We start from the raw sequence: 26,722 nt of genomic DNA on the forward strand, positions 1-26,722 counted from the left end.
TTATTAAGTTAAAAGTAAAAATAATTTAAGCATAATTTCTTAATTAAGCAATTTATCTTTAAAATCCCTGTAAAAAAAAGTCTTCATTTTAAATTGTTTAACTTAAAGTACTGTAAAACTCACCTTTGGTAAAACTATAATAGAAATAAAAAGTAATAAACATCTAAATCCAAACAAAAAACTAAAACCTTGCACATTTAATCCCAACCCTAACAAAAAATCCCCCCACAGCATTAATTCATCATCCAAACATTGGGCAAGTCTTTGCAATCTTTGGGCCTAGATATTGGATTGAGTCCCATCAATGTTGGGATACCCAGACTCCATCCTTCATGCTGGAGTGCAGGATGACATCACATGTACACGGTGTTAGGCATTGCCATTCCTTGACAGTTGATCAAATCTGGAGGTCAGGGATTCAAGGAGCCCTGCTTTTGCATCCGTTTGCATCTGCCAAGTATCTTAGTCTAGGGATGGTGTATATGTTTTGGGTTATGTCAGTTTTCTGAAGAGGTTTTCATGTGAAGATGTATGCTCTGACACACCTTACTCACCAAGCTGGTGACATGGCAGTCCACTTCCCTTTGTTGCAGAGCACGTAGAAAGTGCTGGTGGTCAAAAGCCTTAGCCAATATCCATGAATACAACAGCCAGCAGCCTGTGTTCTCTTCTGGCAGATCAAATTATTGTTTGCTGGAGTATCAATTTTTCAGAGCATCCCGCTGCTTCATAAAGCCTCTTTGCCTTGGCTTGAGGGAGCATGCCTCAGTTAACCTTGCTGATCTTATTCTGGAGAACAGTCTTAACAAGATGGAATCAATCGTGATCATTCATGGCTTTTTATAAATAGATACGATAATAGATTTCTTTTCCAGGTTAAGTATAGGTGGCCCATCCACCTGGGCCAAATTGGTAAATTTATCTCAAATATGGGCAGTGGCCAACAAAGTATGATTGAAAGAATTGTATTGCTCCCACATGTCCTACCCACTGTCCAGTGATGCTGTTCAGCCTTATTTTTTATTTTCATGAACAGAACAATCCATCGAGCTTTGTCCACAAAAGTATGTACCATACCAATGGAGAAGAGCAGTGCTCTGGATGCTCTGGGCCCAGACTGTCTTCTCTTGCCTCATCTTAGAGAGACCTAGGGCCAACAGCAGAAGAGTTCTTCTCACACCACTTTCCTCGTGCTCCTATAGGAAATCCCAGAAATTCAATGTCTGATGCATTTGTAAGATCTTGAGTTACTCTGTTGAAGGCATTGGTATTTCCTGACCTTCTCATTGGCAGCAACTTTCAAGGAGGAGTTGGAGTGCTTGTATCTGACTGTCATGTTCACCATGAATGCCTTTCCTCCTTCAACAAATATCAAATCTGGCTTGTATAACTTGTTGTGATCGTCTCTTGAAATACAGTCCAGTTCTTCTTTTTAGCAGCTCACAGATGTGTCTCTTTGTGCCTTTATTCCTGGTGTTTTGAGTAATTGGACAGTTCCCTATGATATGGGCTGATGTTTCATTATCAGCACCACAATATTATCAAGTTTCCACAAGTACCCCTGGCCAGGATCTCTCTCGTGGGGCAGACATTGACTCTCAACTGCAGTGCAGTTACCAATTTTCTATGAGGTGTGCTTCTGTACCTGGTTATCCTCCAATTACTGATATTATCATTTTTAAACTTCTCAATACCGTGGCCTTGGCATAAGAGTAATGATATGATATGATATGATATGATATGATATGATATGATATGATATGATATGATATACATCATATGCTTTGGAATACTTGGCCAATTCCTCCCAGTTTCCACCAAAGTAGTTTACATGTTCCAAGAACTGTTTAGCATGGCTCCTCCTCGGGTTTGCCTTTTTAGAGCCTGCACATTTCTTGGCTGTGGCTTTAGTCTGTTCTTATTATCACCTCCAGCCTGGGCTTCGGTCCATACTTGGTGCTGATAGTAGCAGGGGACTTCATCACCTCTCCATTGGAATCCCAACCAAGCAGGCAGTTCAATTCCCACAAGCATGACTATATCAGCTATTTCACTACTATGTTTAAGTTTAGTTAATAGCAGAAATAAAAACTATATTTTTATAGCAAAATTGCTATAACATTATACATACAGTCATGCATTTTAATATTTGCAAAAAAACAATATTATAATGTGGATTTATATCATGCTGGACATTTTCCAGCCCATTCCCAGCTCAAAGCAGAGGGAAGAAGAAAAGGAAAGAGCAGCCCTGACAGAATCCCAGAAAGATGGTGATGAGAAGGGGCCCAGCAGGGTGAGACACCTCAAGCCCAGTGAAGGTGCAAATGAGACCACTAGGAGCTACAACCTACGAATTTGATTGAACATGGATTTGACTGAACTGGAAATGTGAGGTAGAGAAATAGGAAAGAGAGAAAAAGAAAGAGGGAAGAGTTGAGGCTGGGACTGGGCAGCTGCTGGGAAGAGCCACAGAGCACAGAGCTATTCACCAGCACGGCCAGAGCCCAAACTGAACAATTTGCTCAGTGGTGAACTCCACAGAGAGTGGCATGAAAAATGTGTTCCTCTTTGTGTTGATTTAAAAAGGTGTAATACAAGAAAATAAGAGACAAATAGTAAAGTAAAAGGTTATAATGGTTGGGAGATTTGGTATTTGGTTAAGAATACACTTTGTTTTGAGGTATATTTCTTGAATTTATTAGCATTCTTGTATGTTATAGACTTATTGTATAGTTTCGAACTGTTTTATAAATTATATTTTATAATTTAGGATTTGTTTTAAAGGTTATTTTATGAGTTTCGGTTTTTAAGAGCATTTGTGGGTTTTGTTGTGCTTTTAATTTAGTTTTTTTAATAAGTTTTGATTTGTGGCTTTTAGTTTTTAGAGACAGTAGGTGTTGGTAACTGGTATATTAGCAATAGGTGTTTCTATTGAGTGTTATTTAATTAAGTAAGTAGTTTCTTTATTACAAATACTCTTTATTAACCTATGTACTTTTAAAGAAAACTATATTTTAAAAATTATTTCAACACTACACATACAGTATTTATCTGAATATCCAGGAGAAGCCAATGCCATAACATGTATTTGTAGCAGCGGCAGAGCCGCAGCGCCCAGCGCTCCCCACTCCCACCCCACCTGCGCCACCCCCTCGCATCCAGCGACCCCCGGGAGCGGAACTGGGGCTCGGGGGGAGGGGACGGCACGGACGGATCTGCACTGGGGGGCCCCGAGCCCCCTGCCCAGCCCTGTGAAGCGCGGAAAAACTCTCTATACCACACAAAATAAGGTATAAGAGTAGGAATGTATTTATTCAGCGCTGAGGGGGATAGCTCCTCCAAAACCACGCACACCTTTGGCGACCTGCACCTCTCTTTTTATTCTCTACAAACTAGAATTGCACAATACACCTAATACATATTCATTGCCTGTCCCCGATTCATATTAAAATTAGCTACACGCCTCTTTCTGCTCCACACTGCTCCTTGGGAAAAAGTAAACAGTCTTCCTCTCAGTTGAACTTTTCATCTTGTCTCCTTGCACATATTCTTTTTACTCCTTTGCCCATCTTCTGGACTTTGATACCAGTTTTCCTGGGTTCAGGGATCTGGAGAATCCCCCTTATCCTGTGGTGCCTTTGTCCTTGCATCCTGTTCGCCCACCCCAGCTCTTTATCTTATCCTGCAGCCTTGCTCTCCCCTGTTCTTGTAAGCACCGTAAATTCCAGCAAACATAGGGTTTTGTCAGCCCCCTTCTAGTCCAAGCATTTCTCGATGCTCGATTCCTAACTCTCAGTTGCTCTGTCTCCCCTGCAGGCTCAGGGGGTGCTGCCCCCTCCCCAACAGCCGCTGCTGCGGCGGCCGTGGGGCACAGGGGGTGGCAAAGGGGGGTCCGGGATGCGAGCGGGGGAGCAGCGGGAGGAAGAGGAGAGAGGGGAAGGGGAGGAGAGAGGAAAGGGAGGAGCAGGAGCAGGAGGAGCAGGAGAGGAGAAGCGGGCGCAGGCGGAGAATCGCGGTGCTGCAGGGCGAGCCCGCTGAGCCCGCAGCTCCGCTGGCCCCGGCAGCATCGCATTCCTGCATCCCGCGGGTGAGCGCGGAGGGGAAGCTCGGCCCGGGGCTATCGCGGCAGCTCCGGCACGGCTGGTTGGGTTTCGGATTCTTGGGGGATGGGGGGTGGGGTTTGTGCCTCGCAGATTCGGGAATCGAGTCCCAAATGTATTTGGGTGTCCCTGGGAGAGGTATTGTTTTATTGATGTGAGGAGGGGATGTTTCTGGCTCTTGCAGGAATCCAAAGCTGAGCCGTAAATACTCCTTGGGGGGATTTGGAGGGGCCCACGTGGCGATGGCCCGGTCCCGGCGGGGCGGGACATCGGTTTTGGGGATTCCCGGGAGAGGCGGGGGATGAAAGGCGGGAGCCCCGGCGTGGGGAGAGGGGCGACAGCAGAGCTGGGGGACCCCCGGCAGCCTGGAGGGGAGGTGGAGCCGGGAGATGAGTGGGGTGCGGGCCCCCGAGCCTGGAAGGGCTTGGCAGGGAACGGGGGAAAGCCCTGAGTGCCTGGAGTGGGGGGATGCAGGAGAGGGGGACCCTGGGACCTGAGTCAGGATCAGGGCAGGATGAGCCCTGGGACCCACAAAACTCCTTCAGTGTGCCTGAGCAGGAGCCAGGAGAGGGGGAATCCCCAGGAGCCACGGGTCCCCATCAGCTCTGAGAACAGGAACCCCCATAACCACAAAGTGAACACAGTGTGAACAGGGATCTTCTGGGAGAGTGTTTTTGGGCTCCTTCGTGATTTTTGGAGGTTTTTATGGACACCAGACAGCCCGGGCATTTCTTGAGATGCACTCAGACAGCAGGACCTTCAAAGCCGTATCAATCACTTTGTTTTTCCCCCAAACCAAGATTTTCCAATTCCCAAGTCTTATCCAGATGGAGGAGAAGGCTGTGAGGAACAGGAAGATGCCCCTGGACAGCCAGGCAGGTGAGGAGGAAGTCACTGCCCCTTTCCCCCTCTGTCCTGCCGGGGAGGATTGGGGGCATCTCCTCCTTCCCTCTGGCACAGAGGCAAATCCCATCCTCTCCTTGTCCTTCCCCCCCAGACCAGGAGCTGAGGACGGAGACCAGGGAGGACAAATCCCCACAGCAGAACCTCAGTGGAAGAGGCCGTTTGCAGCGGCTCCACAGTGCAGGAATCCAACAGGGAGGAAAAGCCGCGGAGATCCCGCACAAGGAGGAGCTGCAAACAGCAGATCATGGGGATCCGAGGAGGAAAGAGCCAGCCTGGGCCGGGAAGGCAGCCAGAGATGTGGCCAGAGCTCTGAGCTGAGGGTCCATGAGCAGCTTCATGATGGCAAAAAGCCCCTTCAGTGTTTGGAATGTGGGAAGAGTTTCCGCACGAGCTCTGGCCTTGTCCGGCACCAGAGATCCACACTGGGGAGAAGCCCTATGAGTGTGGGAAATGTGGGAAGGGATTCAGAAACACCTCAGATCTGATCAGGCACCTGACAGTGCCACACTGGGGACACGGCCACTACGAGTGTGGGGATGTGGGAAGGGATTCAAGTGCCCCTCCAGGCCTGATCCGCCACCAGAGGATCCAACAAAGGGGACAGCCCTACGAATGGTGAGGCAATGTGGGAGAGAGCTTCAGGGTGAGGTCCAGTGTGACCCGCCACCATGAGGATTCCACACTGGGGAACGGCCCTATGAGTTGTGGGGAAGTGGGGATTAGCTGCAGTATGTGCAGCAAACTCACCCGTCCCAGAGGGATCCACACTGGGGTACGGACCAGTATGTGTGTGGGAAGTGTGGGAAGGAGCTTCAGCCAGAACAACAACCCTGATTGTCCACCAAGATGATCCACACTGGGGAACGAGCCTATGTGTGTGGGGAATGTGGGAAGAGTTTCATCCAGTACCACAAACTGATGTCCACCAGATGATCCACACTTGGGGAACGACCTAGTGTGTGGGGAATGTGGAAGGCTTCGCGACAGAGTCTAGTTTGATCCGCACCAGAGGATCCACAAGGGGGCATGGCCCTACAAGTGTGGGGAATGTGGGAAGGGACTTACATGGACACCTCTGATCTGATCCGCCACCAGATGCCATCACACCAGGGAACGCCCCTACAACTGTGGGGAATGTGGGAAGAGCTTCAGGCACAGATCCCACCTGAGTGTCCCACCAGAGGATCCACACCGGGGAGAAGCCCTTATGAGTGTCCCTGAGTGTGGCAAGAGGTTTAGAGGAGATGCAGTCTGCTAAAGCATCAGCAGATTCACATGTAGAGGAGAGGCCCCTTCGCTTCCCCTAGTGCAGGAAGGGCTTTTAAGAAAAACTCACCATCGTCACCCACCAGTGATCCACACCAGGGAGAGGCCCTAACAGTGTCCCCAGTGTGGGAAGAGCTTCTCCCAGAACTCTGCCATGACCCAGCACCAATGGGGGCACTGGCAAGGGAAGCTCTGTAAGTGCCCTGCGTGTGCGAAGAGGTTCCTGCGCTGCTTCAGCTCCATCCCCTCTGTTGGGCCCCGTTAGATGCTCCCCAGTGACCCTCGTTGGGCAGAGCCTTGGTGATCGATGGTCCTGGTGATCCGTGTTGGGAACTCACCTGGCTGGTGGTCTCCACATCTTCCTGGCTCATCGTGGGCACCTGGACTCAGCAGGCCAAAAACCCATTGGGATGCAGACTGACATCAGGAATTCATTTGGGACAGCGGATTTTACTTTCCACCCTGTGAGAGTCCGTGTGAGCCTCTCGCATGTTTCTGCCCAACGACCCTCGCCTGAGGCCTGCGCTGGCCAAGGATGGGAGGATAACCAAGTGACTGTTCCACAGGTGATGCCTACCAGGATTGGTTTCTCATGACAACTAGTCACGGGGCGTTTACTCAACAAAGCTCCCACAGATAGAAAAACAATGGACTGGTCAGTATGGGCTGCCCTGCATGTGTTCATAACAACAAAGATGATTTTGTGTTCCTTGAAACGTCCTGTTTCCACCTGTTTCTCAGGGTAACCATCTCCACATACAATAGTCCATAAATCTTCCCACCTTTTGGCCAGAAGCCACTCGCTTTGGGAAAGGACTATAAATGTGATTTTCTCAGAGGAGACCCCCGAGATCTCCCCAGATGGCAACAGACATCTATTGGCTGGCTCCACAAGGATTCGTCTGCCCATCTTGGTAGCTATAATCCTGACCCCCCTTTCTCTCTCTCTCTCTCTCTCTCTCTCTCTCTCCCTCTGTCCCACTATCGCATTTTGGTTGGCACTAAATAAAGTGCATTTCTGTAGAAGTAAACTGTTTTTTTCCCCTGCTGTGTCTTTTGCGCTCTGAGATCCCTAAAAGAACCCGTCATGACTCCCGCTCGGGTTGGGCAGATCACATCAGAAGCTTTGCAAAAACTATAACAGGAGGAAAGAAATCATGTAAAAACTCTGCAAAACTTACTAGAGCAGGAAAGGAATCAGGTAGAAACTCTGCAAAACCAAATAGAGCAGGAAAGAAATCACAGCTATTTGCTACAACTATCACATACCTCACAGCATGCATATACACCTAATGAAACAAGAAAAGCAAACATATCACATAAAGCAGATATACCCACAGAGAGAACTAGTACACATACAAAATTGTGGGGAAAATTGCTGCTCTAAAATGAGACCTCTGATTAAAACAGAATATAGATACCTGAATGACGAGGATTTTGACCCCCACATAACCTCCAAAGAAATACCATACACTGCTAATGAATTGGCCAAATTAAAGAAAGAATACTCACGTCCCCCCCAAGAATCTGAGACCGAGTATGTTTTTAGAATTTCACTCACTGGAGGACATCAAATTAAATGAAGTGAACAAGAAGCCAATGGATACTGGGGGCCTGGAGTTTTCTTAACAACTGGAAACGCTTGTGTTCCGTGGTCTCTGACACAGCGTGCAGCCTACTGGGCTGGGGGATTTAGCACCCTAAAAAGAGGTGATCCTCTAGCCATAACTGGCACCCCAGACCAACTCCTAGAAACATTCCAAAGCTGCCTAGCTTGCAAATTATACATGAAATACAATTCACTGCTGGCCATAAATCACCTATGCAATTATCCTGTAAATGTAAAACAATACCCTTTTCTCTCTGGTGCCAAAGTAGAGATCAAACCGGTTATACAGGACTTGCAAAACTCCCCTGTATGGCCAATCCAAAACCCCAAACCTGACACTGTAGCTGTGTACCAATACATAGATGATGTATTGATAGGAGGAGAAGAAAAAGAAGAAGTGAGGGATGTGCAACAGAAAACAATTTCACACCTAGAAAGCATTGGTTTAAGATTCCTTCAGGGAAATTCAAAAAGCTTCTCAGGAAGTGAAGTTTTTGAAGACAGCCACTACTGGGACTGCCCCTGCTGACGGGGTGGCCCAGAAATCCTCAGTAACAAAAGGAACTGTAAAAAATCTGGCAATAACAGAAACTGAGACGTTGGGCAACAGCGATGACAAATCCTGCCTCAATAATTAAAGTAGCTTCTGCTTTCTCCCCCAAACACTCTTTGCTCACTAATTCTTCATTCACTGATGCTTCTGCTGAACAAATTATTGCTGTGGGATTGGGTGGGTCTAGAGTTGGGGTGCTGATGGTTATTTGGGTGTTTTCCAGCTTGAAGTTCAGAGTGCCTCCTTTGCTTGTAACTACACTGACTCTTATTGCTGTGTTTAAAGGAGGTACAGAGTGGCTTCCTTCTTGGCAGCAAAATGATTGGGAAGTTAACAGAATATATGTCTGCATAGTTCCATCATTTTAACCTCCTGCCTCTTCGTGGCAGATTCTGTTGTGTTTACTTTTCACAGAATAACGCCATGGAACGTGAAGATTAATTGCTGAATCCCTCATCGAACCTGTATACAGTTATGGCACAGGACCTTACAGCTGTGTTTTATTTTGTGAAGATTCAAAATCAAAATTGAACTGTTGTACAATCTTCCTACAAAATTATGTGTGGGAAAAAACAATACAAAATATAAAGGAGAACTTGATGTCAATGTTGTAACACCTACTACCCAACCACCGGTTATACTGAGCCTGAAAATTTTTTAAATTAGACCTTGGGTAATTCGTAAAGTGGCCAACAGCAAATATTATTTAATTTGGCATGGCCTTTTAAATAAGTCAAATTGCCAATGCAAAACAATGTCTCAGTAATTCAGCCAGCTTGTTCACCTTTTCTAGGGGTGGACAAACGACCTGGTTGCAAAACCAGGAGGATCCTTCCAAGAAATAAACAAGAGACATAACCGGTGTTGTGGAAACAGGATGGGGAATTTTAAATAGCATTGATTCAGAGGTATAAATGAACAAACTGGTTGCCACCACCAGAGACCTGACCAAATTGAAACAACCTCTGCAGTCCTCTTTAACAGCCCTGGGGTTGCAACAGTGGTTTGCGTGGGTGCGGAGCCACTTGTGGAGGAATGGCGAGGGGATCAGCCAGACAATCAATGTGATTGATAAAGCATAATCCAACTTTATTGAGAGCATCAGACAGTTTTATAGCCCAAAATAGCATAAATCAGCATTATTCATATTAGTATAATCTTAGTGGTTTTTACTATGTATGCCTTCTCTTATTATTGGTTTTTACAAGTGTGAGATAATCACGCCTACTGAATTTCTAGCCAAAAATTTTACGTGCTACCTCGCTGCTAGTCTTGGCTGCTACTTCCCTTATTCTTACACTTATTGCTATATAGTATCCGTCCCAGGGTTATACCTCGCTTGCTACGTGCTTCCCTGGAAGTTAAGGCCTTGACTGAACAATGGACATATGTATTACTTATCGACTAACTCTGCAGATTATGCTAGCTGCATTGCTTTTGCAAAAGTCTCTAAAAGCAAACACTGCTGCTCAGCAAAATCTGCTTAAGAGCAAGGCCTAGCTACTACTTAGCAGGAGCTGCTCTCCTGCAACAAGGCCTCAGCTGAGCCATATCCACAGTTGTGTCCATGGCTTTCTAACCAATTCTCAACAGTGGTTATTATCAAACATTTTACCAAATTGGGAAAAGGCAAATGTAAATGATCACAAATTGAGAATTGATGCTCTTGGTACTGCTCAAAACAACATCTCGTTAGCCCTCAGCTGTAGACCATGGTGACAGTAGGGAAACTCATGCAACCAAGCGTCCATTGTGACCAAGCAAGGCCTTGTGGAACCAAGGGTCCATTGTTAAACTGTGTGACCTCATGGAGCTGTGAGCCATTGTTACACTGTGGCCACAAGGAGCCAAGGGGGCATTGTGACACTGCCAATTCAAGGAGACCATTGTAATTGAGGAACCCCATGGAGGCAAGAGTCCATTGTTACACTGTGAGGCCCTGTGGAACCAAGGGGACAATGGTGACATTGCAGGGCCTCATCAAACCATGGAGACTATTCTGACACTTTGGAATTCACTGGAACAAGGGGCATTATATCATGGTAGGGCCTCATGGAATCAAGAGCACTACAGTGAACACTGTGGATCTCCATGGGATGAAGGGTCCATTTTGACACCATGGAACCAAGGATACCATTGTGCCACTAAGGAGCCCCATGGAATCAAAGGTGCATTCTTACATGAAATCATGGAGGTCATTTTTACACTTTGAGGCCTTGAGAAATCAAAGGGCCATTGTGGACTTCAGAGCCTTGTGGAGCCAAGGGGACCACAGTGACACCGAGAGTCTCAGTGAAATCAAAGGGCTGCTGTGACACTGTGGGACTCAATGGATCCAATGATCTGTTGTGACACTGCAAGTATTCCTTATGGAATCATGGAGACTATTGTGACACTACAAGCCTCATTGATCCAAGGGGCCATTGTGACACTGCAAGGCCCCATGGGAGCAAGGGACCAGTGTGATGCTATGGAGCCCCATGGAAACAAGAGGCCAGTGTGACACATCTGGGCCTCAAGGAACCAAGGATCCAGTATTACACTGCCATTGTGATACTACAGGGACACATGGAAACAAAGGAACAGGTAACAGGTCTGGATGTCTTGCCTGACTGATTCAACTGCCCTTGGCATATCAATGGTCTCTTCTCATGTGCCCCTGAAACACTGGGGATCCCGTGGCACCAAAGACATCACTGTGGCCCTGCTGGGCTGCATGGTCCCAAGGGGCTGGTGTGCAGCAGCAGGGCTGTGTAGAACCAAGAGGTCATTGCTGCATTACAGGGCCTGGTGCAGCCAAAGGGCCATTGTGATTCTGCAGGGCACCATGGATCCATGGACACCATTGTGGCATTTCAAGGCCTCATGGAATTATGGAGACCACTGTGACACTGTGGGGGGCCCATGGAACCAAAGGGCCATTGTGACCCTGCAAGGCCTCATGGAACCAAGGGGACATGGAACTAATCTGGTGGGTTTGGCCTCCCAGGGACTACCTGACAACCCCAGCTGACTTTGGCATGTGGAAAGTTGCCTCTCATTTACCCCTGTAGAACTGGGGCTATGTGCTTTCCTTCCAATGGAAAAGAACCTTCCCTCTTTCCAGGAACCCTTGGCTGAAATTGGTACTGGCCCTAAAATATTTCTTATATTCAAGGGTTTCTCCCAGGCACAAGCTGCCAGGACAGCCCCTGGTGGTCACAACTCATCGGCCCCTGAGACACTCAGGTACGTTCCCTCCTACCTATTTAAAGAAACCAGCCTTATGGTTCAGGGGCCATGGCCAAAACTGATTTGGCCTCCCAAATTCTATCTAGGCAAGGATTCCTCTCAAGCAAAATAAGCTAGAACAGAGAAGTCTGGCTGCTTTAGTTCTTCTGCTGATTTCTGTAGACAATGAACAAAATGTTTTTGCCAACACATTAGAGAGGACCCAGAGATCTCCAAAGATGAGGTTTGCAGTCCACAAGTACATGACCACTGTATAGGAACAAAAAAGCTCTATGCTTAGTGGAGTGGAGACTGAGGACAGCAGAGGAGTGCCGTGGGAGTGCTTGGAGGGCAGTTTCAGAGATGGTGGATCTTTTTAGCACAATAGAGAGCAGTTGGAGTAAGAAAGAATTAACGCCAGTGGCAGCTGGGGAGGTCTGAACTGGAAAAATGGAGAAAGGAATTTCTCTTCCAGGACAGGTCTAGGGTGCAACACATCCCTCAGAAGGAGTCTGGAGTAGCCCAAGGTTTGTGTGGCCAGACAGAGGCAGGCAGGATGCAGAGCTGTCAGCAAAGGAAGGGGCCAGCGAGGTGGGGCAGTTGGGGGATGACGACAGCCTGCAGGGACAGAGGCGCAGGACATGGACACTGTAGGACAGCCTGGGCTGCAGAGGGCACAGAGATGGGCAGCAGCTGAAAGGCCCTGCCAGAGCCAACTGCTGCAGCACTTGGGCCATGGCTGCTGGCCCTGGGCCTGAGGCCAGCAGGGGACAAGTGAGCCTTGCTGTGCTGGGGTCTCATTGCCTCCTTGTCCCTTCTCAGCAGCCTGGCAGGGGCTGCCCCATGGTCCTGCCCTTGGCATTGCACATTCCCAGAGCCCAGTGCCCCAGGAAGAGCCCTGAGCAATGAGGGAGGGACAGGATCTGCCTTGCCAGGTGCTGGAGCTCAGGCCTTGGCCCTTTGCATTCCTGAAACACATCCAGGTTTGCTCAGCATCAGAGACACCTTTCACTTGTTTGTCTCCCCCCCGTCATCAGTGCCACCTGATGCTCTAACTGGAAGCTGGGGAAAATTTCAGTCATATCCCTCAGTGGAATCCATTAAAACTTAGAGGAACTTTGGACTTTCAATTAAATTTTGAGTTCTTGAGAAGTTTTTTGAGCACACTCTCTCAGGGACTGAGTCTGATGTAAACAGCACCAAAGTCCTGAGAGATCATTAAAGTCCTTGTGCTCTGTCTGTGCTGCTGAGTTGGGCCAGGCTCCTGGCACAAAGGCAGCTCCCAAGGTAAACCAAGAAAAGCTTCAAAAAGATATTTCTGCTCAAGAGCAGCTCCTCTTCCAGCCCAGCAGGGCTGAGGGCACTGCCTGCAGGCACTGAGGGGACAGGAGCCAGGTACAGACAGGCTAAAGGCAATCAGGACTGGGAAGACATTGAGCTGAGACTTCACTTGGGGAAACATCTTCACAGCCCTGGAAATGGTGAGTCTGTGGGTGCAGAGTAATGGTCTCTGTGCTGCTGGGAGGGATCTCCTGGAGCCAGCACAGCCCACAGCCTGGGGGATGTGTCAGGAGGACTCTTACAGTTTCTCTGAGGCACAGGAGGAGGAGGAGGAGGAGGGAGGAGGTGGAGGAGGGGAGGAGAGGAGGATGTGCTGCAGAGCGGGGCTGCCCTGGGCACCGTCAGAGGGACAGGGCAGGACAGCTCCTGCTGCCAGGGATGGCTGCAGGGGCTGAAGCTGGGGTGCAGCCAGGGCTGCCCAGGGCTGTCCCTGCAGAACAGCTCCTGCAGCCCGCATGGCTCTTGGCCAGCCCAGGCTATGTGCCACCTGCCAGGGATAGCTCTCAGCCTGCCTGGCAGCTCCCCATGGGCTGTGGGGAAAAGTTGGAGGGGGAAGCAGCCACCCCGATCAGGGCAGATTCCTACTGCTGTGCAGATGGTGCTGCATGGCCAGGGCTATTTTCAGCTTTCTCCTCAAGGGAAGGGAAAGGGGCTGTCTGGTGTGTCTGTGTCACTGAGACTCCTGCACTGTCCAACTGGGCATCAGCCTCAGGTCTCCCTCACAAAGTGCCTCCTCACCCTCCTCTGCCTACAGACAGCTGCAGCAGCACCTTGACTTAAAACATCTCTGTCTGAGCTGCCGTTAAGGCCCTGCCTAGAAGGGCGATGCCCCTGGGCAGTGCCGTGTGCTGGGAGGGGTCTGCAGGGCAGAGGCTGAGCCACCAAGGGCTGGTCTGGGCTCTTGAATCACTGGCAGGTGACAAGATTTGGATAGAGAGAAGAAGCTCCTAGTAGGTACAACTCCAGGAATCAGAGAGCAAGGACCAAACCTCATATTCTCTTCTCTGTCCATCTGCACAGAGAAAATAAAAGATAATAAGGGAAATTAATTCAAAATTAGGGCATTCAAAAAGGCTACCTTTTTTACAGGTATGTTTTATGTGCAACCACCCTGAATTAGTGGGAGGTGTGATGAACAAATGGCACGTTTGGGGGACCAGTAGGTGTGACTACACTGGGATAAACGGAGCCCTGTTTTCCCTCTGGTCTCCCCAGTATTCAGGCTAAGAGCAATGTTGAAGACTCAGCAGCAACAGATAGCCAAACTCAAACAACTTTAGCAACATTCTCCTACAGGAAGAGCAGTATTTTGGAGGGAATTCCTAAGAAAATAGTGTAGAATTGAGTCAAAAAATTTCATCATCCCAACTTGTCAATGCTTTACTTTGAACAGCTGACTATGTCCAGAGGGAAGAAATGTCCAACAAAGCTCCATCAGCCACTTCCTCCTGCTGCCATTGGCAGACACATGGCAGCTGCAGCTCCTGCATTTCTGCCTCTTTCTGGGCATCTCCCTGGCTGCCCTCCTGGGCAACGGCCTCATCATCAGCGCTGTAGCCTGCGGCCACCACCTGCACACCCCCATGTTCTTCTTCCTGCTCAACCTGGTCCTCAGTGACCTGGGCTGCATCTGCACCACTGTGCCCAAAGCCATGCACAATTCCCTCTGGGACACCAGGACTATCTCCTACTCAGGATGTGCTGCACAGCTCTTTTTCTTTATAGTATTCATTTCAGCAGAATATTTCCTCCTGACCATCATGTGCTACGACCGCTACGTGTCCTAGTCTGCAAACACCCTGCACTAACGGGACCCTCCTGGGCAGCAGAGCTTGTGCCCACATGGCAGCAGCTGCCTGGGCCAGTGCCGTTCTCCATGCTCTCATGCACACGGTCAATACATTTTCCCTGCCCCTGTGCCATAGAAATGTCCTGGGCCAGTTCTTCTGTGAAATCCCCCCGATCCTCAAGCTCTCCTGCTCCAAATTCTATCTCAGGGAACTTGGAATCATGGCAGTTAGTGTGTGTTTAGGAGTCATATGTTTGTGTTCATGGTTTTCTCCTATGTGCAGATCTTCAGGGTCGTGCTGAGGATTCCCTCTGAGCAGGGACGGCACAAAGCCTTTTCCACCTGCCTCCCTCACCTGGCTGTGCTCTCCCTTTTCCTCAGCACTGGGACATTTGCCAACCTGAAGCCCCCCTCCATCTCCTCCCCATCACTGGATCTGTCAGTGTCAGTTCTGTACTCAGTGGTGCCTCCAGCCCTAAATCCCCTCATCTACAGCTTCAGGAACCAGGAGCTCAAGGTTGTTGTGTGGAGGCTGTTGACTAGACAATTTCAGGAACATTAATTTCTGGCCAATTTCTGCAAATCCCTTGGAATAAACATAATTTCTGATACTTCTTGTTGGTTTCATATTGGAGGTTCTTTTACCTTGTTTTCCCTTCTGTTAATACTGTCCACAAAGAAATGTCATTTTTGTGCCATTTTGCATTTGGTTTCACTCCACCTTCCCTGTGGCCACAGACTGTGTAAATGAATGCCTGCTCTCTCAGGGCCTAAATGAACAAAATGATCTCCTAGAAAAGTTTCACTGGAGATTCCCCATTTTCTTCCCATCTCTGGAGCTGCAGCGCAATGTCTGTGTGCAGAGCTGGGGCAGATCAGTGCTGGCACAGCAGCTGTGCCCAAGCAGCAGCAGCACTTGGTGTTGCCAGTGCTGCTTCCCGTGCCATTGCCCGCTGCCCTCATGCCCCTCGTGTTTCTGCAGGGCCTGAGTGGCTCTCGGGATCGGGCACAGCCCTGGGGTGGCAGGCCGGGGCGGCAGCAGGGACAGGCCAATGGCCACCGCTGGGGCAGTGCTGGAGCTTCAGGGCAGGGCCTGGAGGCTCCAGGCTCCTTGGCCAGGCTCTCTCCACAACACTTGGCCAGGCCAATGCTTAGCAGAGAAACCCCCGTGAGCAGCCCCAGGCTGGCCGTGGGCAGGCTAGGGGGCAAAACAGCATGGCTGGTGCTCTGCAAGGTCCCTGCAAGGGGGAGACCCTGGCAAGGAGCAGCAGAGCAGGGGCTGATCCATCCCCACTGCACGGACAGCACAGGGCAGCGTCCCAGAGCGTCCTCATGCACCTGCAACAAATCCCCCTCTACAGCCCTGGCCTCTCCCCCAGCTCACACACGTGCCACATCCTTGCAGGCACAGACATGGCAGCACTGGCTCGGAGCCCCTGTTTGCACTGCACAGAGCAGGTGTCAGCACCCCCATTGGTGCTGCTGTGGGGAGATGGAGCTGAGTGAGCAAAAATGCCATCAGTCCCTGGGCCAGCAAGGGCTGGGGATGCAGGGAAACCACTCAGGTTTGTAGTGGACTCTGCAGTCAGCCAGAAAATTTGTTCCCATGAGCTGTGAGTTTCCAGTCCCACTGCAGACACTCTTGCTCAGAGCCACAGCTGCCTTGTAGCCACCCCCACACAGCCTTGAGCATTTCCTTTGATTCACCTTTTCTTCTTTTTCTCATTCCGATCCATATTTCTGGCTCTGTCCCATTCTGTCCCCTCTCCTGCAAACAGTCAATCTGATTTTGCCATTCCTCTATGGCCTGCACTTCCATTTCAGTTTCTCAGTTGGCACCATGGGACATCCCTTGGAGGAGCAGGATCATCTACAAGTGCTTCAGGAATTGCTGCAGTCTCCTGCAGTGCCTCGTGCTGCTCCCTTGCTAGAGGCACCACAGGCCAGGGGGCACATCTGGGCTGGTGTTGTCTGGGTGTGGGGCTCCCTGTTCTGGGCAGTGAGGAGGGGCTGGAGAGGCTCTGCAGGACTGACAGGATGGGCTTTGGGGCTGTGTGGAGAAGCTGAGTGACCTGGGCTGCTGGACCTTGTGAAGAGGAGGCCCAGGGCTCATCCTGCAACTGTTCCAGGTGTGGCTTCAGAGAATCACTGAATCAGCCGAGTTTGAAAAGACCTTGGAGATCATCAAGTCCAACCTGTGCCCTGACACCGCCTTGTCTTCCTGAGCCTCCTTCCCCAAAATATACATCATCAATTCACTCAGCCAGTCCTCACAGGACTTGTGTTCCAGACCCCTCACCAGCCTTGTTGCCCTTCTCTGGACGCACCCAGCCCCTCCAGACCCTCCTAAAATTAGGGGGGCCCAGATCTAGACACTGCACTTGAGATGCTGCCCAACCAGTGCTGACTACAGGGGAAGAATTACTGCCCTGCTCCTGCTGGCCTCCCACATTCCTGGTTCCAGGCCAGGAGCCATTGACCTTCTTGTCCACCTGGGCACACTGCTGGCTCATGTCAGCCTCCTGTCCATCAATGCCCCAGTCCCTTTCTACCTGGCTGCTGTCCTGACACTGTCCCCAGCCCATAGCACTGCAGGGTTGCTGTGACTGAAGTGCAGGACCTGGCACTTGGTCTTGTTAAACATCACCTTGTTGGATCTGAGCCCTGGATTCAGCCTGTCCAGGTCCCTCTGCAGAGCTCTCATACAGTGAAGCAGAGCTCTCATACAGTGAAGTAGATGAACACTCGCAGCCAGCTTGGTGTCACAACATTTCCATGATGCCCTAGAGTATCACAAGTCTCTCCATGATTTCTTGACGTCTGCCAATTTCACAATGTCCCTTTGGTTCCATTTGACCCCTTGGTGTCACAGAATCCCATGGATCCTTGGCCCCCGCAGTGTCACAATGGTCCTTAGTTCCATGAGGTCTCGCAGTGCAGCAATGTTCTCCTTGTTCCTCAGTGTCACAATGGATCCTTGGTTCATCATGGTGTCAGACATTTTTCCTTCATTCCTGGAGTCCCTGAGGAGCAGCACTGGACCCTTAGTTCCATGGGGCCCTGCAGGGTCACAATGGCCCCATCATTACAGAAGGTCCTGCTCTGTCACAGTGCTCTGCATGGTCCCACAAGGCCCTGCAGTGTCACAGTGGCCTCTTGGTTCCAGGAGGCCTCTGAGTGCCACCATGAATTCCTTGGTGCTGCAGTGTCACAATGGAGCCCTGGTTACACAAGATCCTGCAGTGTCACGAGGACCCTTGATTCCATGGGGCACCACAGTGTCACAATTGTTCCCTTAGTTCCAAGAGTCCTTGCAGTGGAACAATGGCCCCTTGATTCCATTGGCCCCAGGCTCTCACAAGGCTCTTTTTGTTTTGGAGTGTCACAATGGACCCTTGCTTCCCCAGGGCCTGCAGTGTCACAGTGGCCTCTGTGGTTCCACAATGACCCAGAGTGTCACAATGGACTCCTTGCTTCCATGCAGCCCCACAGTGTCACAGTGGCCCCTTGGCTCTGTGGTACCATGTTGTACACAGTGTCACTCTGGTCCTCTCAGTTCCATGAGGCCCTACAGTGTCACAATCATCAGAGAATCACCCAGGCTGGAAAAGACCTTTGAGAGCATCAAGGCCAACCTGTGACCCAACACCACCTTGCCACCCAGACCATGGCACTCAGTGCCATTGCCAGTCTATCCTGAAACACCTCCAGGGACATGACACACCCTCCTCTCGGGCAGTCCAATGCAATGCCCAATCACCCTCTTAGTAAAGAATATTTCCTAATGTCCAGTCTAAACCTCCCCTGGTGCAACCTAAGGCTGTGTCCTCCTCTCCTGTTTCTGTTCCTTGGGAAAAGAGCCTGAGTCCCATCTGGCTGTACTCTCGGGTCAGGGAGATGTAGAGAGTGATGAGGTCTCCCCTGAGATCTTTTCTCCAGGATAAACAACCCCAGCTCTCTCAGCCACTCCTCACAGGACTTGTGTTCCAGACCCCTCACCAGCCTTCTTACCCTTTCTGAACATGCTCCAGCCCCTCCAGGTGCCTCCTAAATTGGTAGACAAGAACTGGACATAGCACTTAAGGTGCTGCCCAACCAACCAGCAGGGGAAGAATCACTGCCCTGCTCCTGGTGGCAATTCTGTCCCTGATCCATATAAGTTCTAGGGGTGGGATGAGGGAAATGATGGGGAGGGTGGGGGGACAAAATCTGATCAATTGTCATGTCAGTCATGAAGGGTCTTGATTTTCATATCAGTTCAGACTGCAGTAGAAGGTGCTGGGGGTCAATATCAATTGGACATGGCTGATATCAATCTATAAACAGAAAAGACAACAGGACAAAAGAGTTCTCTCTGTATTGTTTTCAATATAGTATATTTACTTGGAATACACTTCTAAAATCTTTCTAATTAACCACAGAAGAATTGAGAACTGAAATAATTCCCAGGGGCCTTTTTTGTTCTGGTGTTTTCAACAAATGTTTATGAACCTTTGTCACTGAAGTCCTGAACTGAGGAGCTCAAGAAAGAGGAGGCCTCTGGAAAAGTAAAATTCATCAACAGCCTCCAAGTGGCTGAGGATCCATCCTCATCAGAGCAGGAATGAACAGAAATGGGCACAGCTTTGTGGCTGCCCCAGCTCTGGGATGGGCCCTGGGCCTGGAGCAGGAGCAGCTCTGCAGGGCCCCAAAGCCAAGGCTGTTGTGCTGGCCTGGGCAGATGGGTGGCAGCAGGGCTGCAGAGCTCTCAGGAGCAGGGAGAGGGGAGCATGCCCACACCAGACCTCCCCGGCCACACTGCCATGACCAAATCTGCCACCCCACTGACCACTCCACTGACCACCACACCATTCCCATGGACCACCCCACTGACCAACCCACTGACTGACCCTACTGACCACTGACCAACCCACTGACCACTCCCAGTAAACACAACTCACAGACCACCTCTGCATACCATGCCTCACTGACCACAACCACTGACCATACCCACTGACCACAACCAGTGACCACACCTATTGACCACAGCCAGTGACCACACCTATTGACCACAACAACTGACTGCACCTACTGACCACATCCTTTGCCAAGTCACCAATGCCCCACACCACTGATCACATCCCACTGAGTTCTCTCACTGACTGCACCCACTGAACACACTCACTGGCCACACCCACTGACTATAGGCACTGGCCACACTACTCACTGCCCTAATGACCATACCTCCACTGAGCACATCTCACTGAACACACCAATGGACCACACCCCAATGACCCCCAACTGACCATACCCCACCTGAACATAACCACTGACCACAACCCATATCCAAGAAACCAATGCCCCACCCCCCTGACCACACCACTGACCACACTGCACTGACAAACTGACCATATCTTCACTGATCGCACCAACAATCACATCCCCTGACCACCTAACTGACCACCCCACCCAACTTCCGAATTGACCACATTCACTGACCACAACCACTGACCATACCACTGACCACTCTCCAATGGCAACCTATTTGACCAAATCCTCTGGCTAGAAATGCTTACCACACTCCCTCTGACACCTGCGCTCGCCACCCCCAGTGACAACCCAACTGACCACACTACCACGGACCACAGCCACTGACCACATCCACTTCTAACACTTCCAGCACTGACCACCCCAAATGGCCACACCCACTGACCAGGACACACTTACACCCCCCACTGACCACACCCACTGTCCATATCCACTGACCACAATCCACTGACCATGCAACTGACTAAGCTGACCACCCAACTGACTATACCCTGACTGACCACATGCCGCTGGCCACACCAACTTGCCACCCCATCACTGAGCACACCCACTGACCACCCACTGCCCAGACACCGAGGCTCACATCCCACTGAGCACACCATTGACTGCTCAACTGACCACACCCCACTGACCACACCTACTAATCACACAACTGACCACCACAAGGACCACTGCCACCGACCACACCCAATGACCACACCGATGACACCACACCACTGACCACACCCACTGGCCACACTCACCAGCCACTACACTGACCACACCTATTGTCCATACTCACTTCCCATTCCATGAGAACAACCACTGACCACACTTCACTCCCCTTAATGACCAACTTACTGGCAAACCCACCAACACACCTCACTGACCACTGCAATGACCATGGCCCACTGACATCACTCACTGACCAAACCCACAGACAACACTCCAGTGACCAAACCACTGACCACATCCCCACTGACCACCCCCATTGACCACATCCCACTCACCACCTAACTGAACACTCCAATGACCACACCTATTGCATCAATTCAGGTGTGGTGGGAGACAGAGATCACACGAACCCTCAGTGATCCATATGACAAAAGCTTTCTTATTGTTTGGGACTCTTCTTAATCGAGGGTTTGAATGTCCCAGATAAACACATGTGATTGGTTGAGGTCTTAACATACCCATTTCCTGGCCAATGATGCATCTGCACTTCGGGTTCAATGCATTGGCTGGGATCCTTTCTATGTGTCAAATCCATCAGTTCATCTCTCATCCAGGGACCCTGTTACTTCTAGGCTGCTGTGATGGTTTGTAAAGATTCCCTGAAATTCTTCTCAGCCAGGACCTGGGCAGCCTCCCATGGACTGACAAGGACCAATTGGGTCTGATTTTTAATATTGAAACACTGTTACACTAACACAGGCCAGGGAATCACAAATGGGACGGGACTGCTGTGGAACGTCTCTCAAGCTGCTTTATTATTTTTCTTTCCTCCCAAGCATCAGTGTCATTACAAGGTTGGAACAGCAGGAAGATGCTAGCAGCTCATGCTCTCGGCAACAGCCAGAGAATAGTGATGTTACAATGCACTTGGAAAGTTTTTTGACCAATCACAAAAAGCAAAAGCATCATGACAATAGTTCATCCAACCACTGTAAGTGCATGTACCTTCGGTTGAAACAATACTTGCTTATTTTGAATACAATACCTACTTGTAAGCCTTAAAATACAAAGCACAGAGCTGCATTATTAAGCTTAGACATTCCTATATCTTGCTAGATATACTTTCTGCATCTTACAGAGTTATCTAGCCAAGCGTTAATACACAGGCCATTGCTCTATTTGTCCTTGATTTCTACATGTCATATATTTTCTGCTGATATGCCTTATGCTTTCTGCTTTGCTCTAATTGCAGTCTGTTGTCTCTGAGGCCTAGTGTTTTGCACCTTCTGATTTTAAGGATTCCCACATTACACCAATGAGAAAGGTTCTTTGTGAAACACACATGTAAAGGTGAAAAAAACGCTGAGAAAGTTCTCTTTTGCTTCTGGCCTCAGTACAGGTAACACCAGCCCAGGCCCCTCCGTACAGCCCACAGGCCTGGCCGGGCCTGGGCCAGGGCTGGGCTCTGACTCTGGGCCCCGTTTTCAGCAGGGTCCCCAATAGAAACGGGGAGGGGAGGCCCACACAGCTGCCAAGATCTTAGATTCCCCCCTGGCACAGCCAGGGAGCCCATGGCTCAGCAGAACACCGAGCTGACATTCAAACCCTGCCCTGCCTGGTCCGCGGGGCCTTTTTCTCACCGGGAGAGCGGCTTCGGGTGGCAGGGCCCCCCTGGGCAGCGCACTGGGGCAGACACAGCTGGGCCCGTCCTGGCAAGGGACTCACCCTTCACCTGCTGGGCAGGTGAAGGTGAAGGGAAACCCATCCGCCCGTGCCTGGAATGAATGCAGCAAACACCGAAAACAGCCATGCAGCCAGAACAACCACGACCTCTCTGGCTGGCCCTTACAATCCCATCCCAGTCCCAGCTGGTCTGAAATGCTCCATCCCAACTGCTCCAGCTGCTGCCTGAGTGAGATATTAACTCTTTCATTGCCAGAATGAGACTTGCAGACACATTGTTCTCTGTCCTGAGTGAAAGAAAATGGCCAAGATGAAGATATGCACAGAAAAAGCATGAAAACACCAAGGTCAGACAAAAGGAAGAGTCAGGCCCCAGATGAGGGAAAGAGGAGAGTCATGGACTGAAATTTCTCTTTTTAAGCTATGGAGAGAGACTCGTTCCTATAGCACATAGAGATTACGGTTTAATTGTAGATATGAGCAGAGGCATTTGTGCTGAAATGAGCAGATGTGAAACCGTTGTGATCCCATAAGTTTGAATAAAGAGGAGAGATGAAGATTCCTGCTGCCCCCCAGCAAAGAGAAGAAGAAAGACCTCTGTTTTCAAAGATGAAGATAGCTTTTGTTTGAACTGTTATAATGCTTAAGTGTGCCCCATAAGTGATATGGTCCTCAGTAATGTTATGGGAAACCTATTTAGCAAGAAGGATTTTTACATAGTGATCTTGCATATATGAATATAATGTATTATATTATGTATAATTATTATTATGTATATATTATATATATATAATATATATATATCTATTATATATATTATAATGTATATGCAGTACTGTAGAATAAGCAATGTTTGTAGGAGCAAAATAATTAAAGCTCAAATGGACTACAGACAATAGGGACACGATTACTTGATCATATCATTATAACATCCAACAAAAGCAGGACAGCCCAAATTAAAAATTAATAGACTAGCTGTTGATGCTTGGCTAGCAAGTAATGGACATGGCTCAGCTGAGGCCTTATTAGCAGCCCATGAAAATGGCTCATCTGAGGATTCATGGCAAGAATCGAGATGCTAAACTGCACATATTAGCAAGATAGGCTATAGCAGCCTATTCATAAAATTGATACTACTGCAGCTAGAGGATGTGCGAGAGGAAGAGATGGTTAGTTTGTTGCTATATGGAGAATAGTTGCAGTAGCTTTGCTGCTAAAAAGTACATATACAGACATAGCTGAAAAAGCAGAAGGGGTGGTCATCTCATCTTGCAAGAGCCAATAATAGGAGAGGCGCATGTACCTCAAACCAATGAAATTATGCCAAATATGCTTAGTCATGTATTTTGGATTATAAATATAGATGGTGCCTTCAATAAATGGAACTATGCTTTATCAATCACATTGATTGGTTGCATATTTCCCTGGCCAAACTTCCCCCACATTTATCTACTCCTTTCACCAGAAAAAATCTTGCCAACTGGTAGGAATCGCTGGAGCAAGGCTTTCAAACCAGTCCCCAGTATGATTAGCCCAATGTCCCTGCTTAAATCCATGCATGCTTGTATTAGGAGTGAGCTATTCTGACTCCCTGCCGCCTTCCCTTTTTTTTTTTGTAGTAGGTCTTTGGGCAAGTCCTGTATGCCATTCCAAGTCTTTGTTATCAAATGTGTGAAGTGATGTTGCTGCTGTAGCAGCACCCTGAGTTCAGGTGGGAGCAACTCAGAGACGGGTGCCACAGCAGTGGGCATGGTGAGAGACTTGCCTCCACTGCCATGACCATCCAGCCATGGGGAGAGCAGCTGCTGGGGCTGCCCCCATTCTGCTGACAGCAGTCTGCCCCCAACATGTGGACTGTGTGGCCATGATATTGCAGAATGTGGAAAATGCATTGTTTGAAGGTATTTTATGTTGTCTAACATCACCTGACTGGAGCAGTTTGGTAGGCAGGCCGCCCTGTAGGCAGAGCCATGTCAGGGATGGGTGGCTGTCACTTGCACTGGCAGTGTCATTTTTCCAGGCAGGCTCCTGATACAGCTGCAGGGGAAGGCATCAGCAGCTGAATCAGGCCAGGGGAGGAGCAGCAGCAGAACATTGAGGAGACCCTCACCTGCAAAGAGCCCCTCACACTTTGTTCCCCCATGGCCAGCACAAGGTGATTCCACTGCAGGTGCAGGGCTGCAGAGGACTGGAGACTCCTTCAGCCAGAACTTGCTGCAATCTCATTCCTGCAGCTGTACTGGGAGAATGTTGGCTGCAGCAGGGGTGTCCATGCCAGGAATGCTGCTTGGCTCAGGGAGGCAGAGTGTGGACAAAAGCTGCATTCAAAGCACTGATCGTGAGCCCCCTGAGTTGCTGGCAAGTGCAGCAGCTCTTCTTCATTCTGTGCAAGTGACGTGCCCAGCCTGGAGCCTGTCCCTGGGAACAGGGAAACACTCTGAGTATTGTTCTGATTTTCAGGGACAGTCAGAATGAGAATCATTTTGAGGCTGGTGTTGCAGGTTGGGTTTGGGTGTGTCAGCAGGAAAGAAAGCAGGAATAACCCCTGCCACAATGAAGGAGAACCTTTGCATGGCCAATTTCCACCCTACAGAAACACTGATCATATTGGCCCACTAAATACTGGGGGTAGTGAATGAAGAGTGAAAAGCTTCTTTGGGGGTAGGAGAGATGAGACTTGAAGAAATAATTTAGCTGATGCAGGAAAAGGGATCACACCCACTGGTCCCTTGGCTCTGCTCAGTTCTGCCAAATCAAGCATGATTAGTTTTAACCGCTCTGTTGGAGAGTATTTCAGAAAAACCTGCTCTGTGCTATTTCCATTAAGAAAATTTGAATTGTCAGGGAAGCACCAAGATCAGAAATATTTGAGGCAAATTCTGTTTATGTTGTGTTTCAGTGTCTCTGCAATAAGAAAGCAGGGAATAGACCACTGAAGCAATGAAGCAGAACAAAAGTGGAATGTTTGGATGGTCAGTTTGTTCTCTAAATGACACCTGCCAACGGAATTCAGGGGTCATTTACTGGGGAGGGCAAAGCTTTTTTTACTTCCAACCCCTGGTTGTGTCCCAACAATTTATGTGTTGTGAAGAGAAAAAACAAAATCCCCAGCCAACAACTGCAGCCCAGAACTGAGGGGAATGGCAGAAATGAAGGCCTTGAAAAGTAGCTTTGGAAATCATCAACTTCCTAAACAATATCAAACCCTCAGGTATGGCTGGGCCCAGGGCTGGCTGCCTTGGGAAGGAAGGGAAAAGGGATGGAGCTGGGATGGGGGTTCTGTGGCCATGGAAACGAGGAGAACCAGGAGCGAGCAGTCACAAATGGGCAGCCCCGCACTGGTGTTGCCCGATGCCCCAAACAGAACACACAAAACTAACAGAGTCAGTTTATGCGGTGCTTTATTCAGGGCCCGGGGAACCTGCGGACGCGGCGTCCAAAGTCAGGATCCCACAGTTCCTTTTTTGTCAGGTTTTTATATCCTTTTACAAAGTGGTCTACATACAGAGATACACATTCTTCAAGACAATACAGTTACATAAATCTTGTAGATATTATTTCTAGAAGTCATAAATCTGCATGTTGTCACTCAGATATAGGCTACCCCCCTTAATACCCCTTGCATGTTTGCCCATCACCAGAACCCTTTATTTATTATTATACTTTAGCCTTATCTTGAAAGTTTCTAAATGTTCTATATGCTCTGCTAAATCCTTTGATTATTGTTTTCACAGTTCTAAATGTTCTATATGCTCTACTAATTCTTTTCACTATTGTTTCACAAGGTAGGTTCTCAGGGCCTGTCCAAAAACTGCAGTTTTCTAAGGCTTAGCATGACTACTACTATATCTACATTAGTCCTTTCCTCATTATTTCGGTATCAACTCACCCCCTTTTGAGCATTCTTCAGATTTTCTGCAAGGATGCTCAATTCTTCAAGTGTGGTTTCTATGTAGGATGGTGGGTCTTCTTTGAATTGGCAGGATTGCTTCTTTCCAGGTCAGTGCTCTCATAACATGTCAAGTATAAGTCCTTCTCTGGCAATCATTCCTAAAAGACATCTATACATAATTATGCATACTACAATATTAATACAATCATTATTACATATTGTACAATTGATGATCCAACCAGAGACTTGGATTCCTAGGGAGCTAAACAGTGCTCCTACCCAGTTATGTTCAGCTTCTTCCTGGACTTCATGCACTTTTGTTTCAATTTGTTCCAATTGACTTATGTCTTTTTTCTACTCTTCTGGTGACATTTGGGATATGTATGCAGCAATGATCAACCTTTCCTTG

At 49.0% G+C, this 26,722-nt stretch overlaps 2 protein-coding genes across 2 annotated transcripts in view; one reads left to right on the forward strand and one right to left on the reverse strand.

Moving 5' to 3' along the window:
• Window positions 1-26,722, reverse strand: part of LOC306815547 (class I histocompatibility antigen, F10 alpha chain-like) — a 260,303-nt gene that overhangs the window by 138,740 nt on the left and 94,841 nt on the right. The gene's annotated exons all lie outside the window — the stretch shown is intronic.
• LOC306815544 (uncharacterized protein) overlaps window positions 3,966-26,722 on the forward strand; it is a gene marked incomplete at its 3' end in the record, with an annotated part of 81,005 nt that continues 58,248 nt past the window's right edge. The window contains exons 1-2 of the mRNA XM_079332121.1: window positions 3,966-4,090; window positions 4,904-4,982. Coding sequence (XP_079188247.1) covers window positions 4,931-4,982 — 52 coding nt within the window. The 5' untranslated portion in view covers window positions 3,966-4,090; window positions 4,904-4,930. The remainder of the gene's footprint in view (window positions 4,091-4,903; window positions 4,983-26,722) is intronic.

The sequence above is a fragment of the Erithacus rubecula genome (genome assembly GCF_903797595.1).
Source record: "Erithacus rubecula genome assembly, contig: scaffold_151_arrow_ctg1, whole genome shotgun sequence".
NCBI lineage: Eukaryota > Metazoa > Chordata > Aves > Passeriformes > Muscicapidae > Erithacus > Erithacus rubecula.